Source organism: Morone saxatilis, unplaced genomic scaffold, assembly GCF_004916995.1.
Source record: "Morone saxatilis isolate NCDOM2014 unplaced genomic scaffold, NCSU_SB_2.0 Contig22, whole genome shotgun sequence".
Classification (NCBI taxonomy): Eukaryota; Metazoa; Chordata; class Actinopteri; family Moronidae; genus Morone; species Morone saxatilis.
In genome coordinates this window covers 15,758,080-15,760,650 of record NW_023339785.1, presented here as the reverse complement: position 1 = coordinate 15,760,650, position 2,571 = coordinate 15,758,080, and the positions used below count along the sequence as shown (strand labels likewise).

Here is a 2,571-nt window from a genome sequence, read left to right as displayed (position 1 = left end):
GTACACACCCAGGAATTAATCTTGCAGTGCATCTTTTGAATTTGCGTCTTTGGGGAATGTAACCGGAGCAATAAGATCGTGATGATAATAAGGTTTTATCTGCACGTAAAGAGAAACCGTGTCCACACATCCTCTCGTCCTGCACTCTGTCAGCTCGGCTCTGTCTTCTGTCTTGGCCAATGCGATAAAAGTAAAATAAAGTTGTCAACCTTGTGCCCAATGTCTGTATTGCTGGTGGTCCTGATATACTTTAAGGACCACCAACAATACAGTACTTACATTATAACACGTATGTCCTTTTTATGCAGCTCTTATTTTTATATCTCTGGGCGTTTTAGGCCATTCATTCATTACATTTTCTGAATTTATTCCTCCTGCTAAAAGCACAATTTTGTCTCATTTATAGTATTTAAACTGCGTACACTGTTTGAGAGGAAATCAAAACAATTAGGCGGCCTGTAACTCAGCTTATATTCATTCATTAGGTCTTATTTATAAAGTATTTAACTTGTTTTCAGTAACACATTCATAAAACAAAGTTGATTTATTAAACGTATAAATATCTCTTTAAATGGCTGCTTTACCCGTTTATAAAAATATAACATGATTCATAAAACATAAAGTTAAAATGCTCAGTGTATTTATGCGTGTTGTGATCCCCTCACTGTGAACTGGGTCACCATGGTTTGTTGTTTTTTAAAAAGGTTGGGAAATACTGTATTAGACAATGTTGCAAATCCATGTGCAGGACTATTTTACAGCAACATATTAATGTTTATATGATTTTTACATCAATATTATAACATAAAGCCGTAATTAGTAAGGAATCTGATTTTCTGGATTAAATTTACAGCCAAATTAGACATTTCTCTGTTTATTTCATCCATGAACAATTAAAAAAAATATGTTTTACCATCACAATATAACGTTATATTAGTATTTCAATATCAACTATTAGGTGGTATAGAGATATGTATCCTTATCAACTTTAATTTACCGGCGATATAGCTAATATTATTAACAATGAATGTATGAAAAACAATATTAAACATGTTTAGCAGCACAAACTACAGCAAACATATGGATATAACGTTACATAATGACTAATGGGCACATTAAGTTAAGTTACTTATCAAAGGTGAAGATTTATGCGAGCCAGGTATGGCATATATATAAAGTTATATATTAATTTTGTTAAATTAAAGTTGTGTTTTTTATTTACAATAACAAGACAAGCTCAATAACATATTTCCTACACTTCTGTGAGTGGAAAAACTAACTCCTGATATTAGCTCTAAACCTTATAAAGTTATATACCGTAAAAGCTGTAAACCTCACCTTAACAAGCCGGCACTAACTGAGATTTAACGCTACAGTTAGTTAAACTAAGGTGTCTATATTTGAAGTTCAGCTAACGTTACATGGCTGAGAGCGGCGCTAGTGAGCAGACTGCCGTTCACTACCTGTGAAGCCTGTTTTTGTTCCCTTTTCTCGCTTTCAGTCAGCTAATTAACTTAATATCTGCGACGTCTCCTGTCAGCTTTTAATGGCGGTCGGCCAACCTGCCGGTGGTTAAGCGCTAATGAGCGACAGCCGTTAGGAAGCTTACCGTTGGGACGTTGACGTTCACTGCGTCAACGTCAACTCGCACCGCCGACAGCGGCAGCGGGTCAGCCTTGATCATGATGTTGCTGTAGGAACCGACTATTTCCACATCAGAGTCGTCTTTATCGCTGTCGGAGCTGAGGGTGATCACATCCATTTCCCCCGCACTCACTCAACCTCATACGAGACAGAAACTTCAGCCGCTAACGTCAAAATAAAAATGCAAAGCAGTTCGCTAAAGCGTCACCCGAAGCAGACCCATGCTACTCGCCACAGTCCTGCAGAAGAAGGAGCTAACGTTAATGTGTCGTCCCCCATCGTGTTGTGTAGAAAAGACCAGATAACTGCCCTCGTAAGACATGTAACCTTACGACCTGTGGCATTTCCCTGTTAAGCGTTTACATGCGCCTGATGTTGCTGCCCGGCGGGTTTGAATTGGATTGTATCTTCATAATTCACGGGACGCCGAAAGTTGACTAACTTAACTAAGTGAAAACCGTGGAAACTAAACTACATCCAAAATATCAAATCCAGTAACATGACGTCCATATGGTTGGTTCAACTGTGTCACTGACACATCTGAAATGTTGACGCTTCCTGGTTTTTGTTGTCATGTTTCTTCTGTAGTAAGGCGGATGACAACTCACCGTGCAAGTTGTGAATATCTCCACCTGCTGTACTGGAGTCTGCATGTTACTGTCAGTGAGTCTAAGCCTACAGTTTATACACGGTTTTATCATCATGAACAGCAACTAATAAACAAGGATTCCACGCTTTGTTTGTTTTTTGGTGGAATAAAGGTCAGCAGCATAACATCAGTTTGTTTATTTCCCCTCATCAAACACAATATTAATCTAACTTATAGTTTCAGTCTATATTTTTACCCCTGGTCATCCACACACCCTTGCTGTGGCTCCATATGCAACAGCACTGAGAACCACTGCATTAAAATAAGAGCCATGCCTC

The 2,571-nt window shown here is 38.4% G+C and overlaps 1 protein-coding gene across 2 annotated transcripts in view; it reads right to left on the bottom strand.

Annotated features, from left to right (window-relative positions):
• simc1 (SUMO interacting motifs containing 1) overlaps positions 1–2,235 on the bottom strand; it is a 7,767-nt gene extending 5,532 nt beyond the window's left edge. For both annotated transcript variants that reach the window (XM_035668854.1, XM_035668855.1), the window contains exon 1: positions 1,610–2,235. In XM_035668854.1, the coding sequence (XP_035524747.1) occupies positions 1,610–1,762 (153 nt within the window). In that variant the 5' untranslated portion in view covers positions 1,763–2,235. The remainder of the gene's footprint in view (positions 1–1,609) is intronic.
• Between the last annotated feature and the right edge of the window lie 336 nt (positions 2,236–2,571).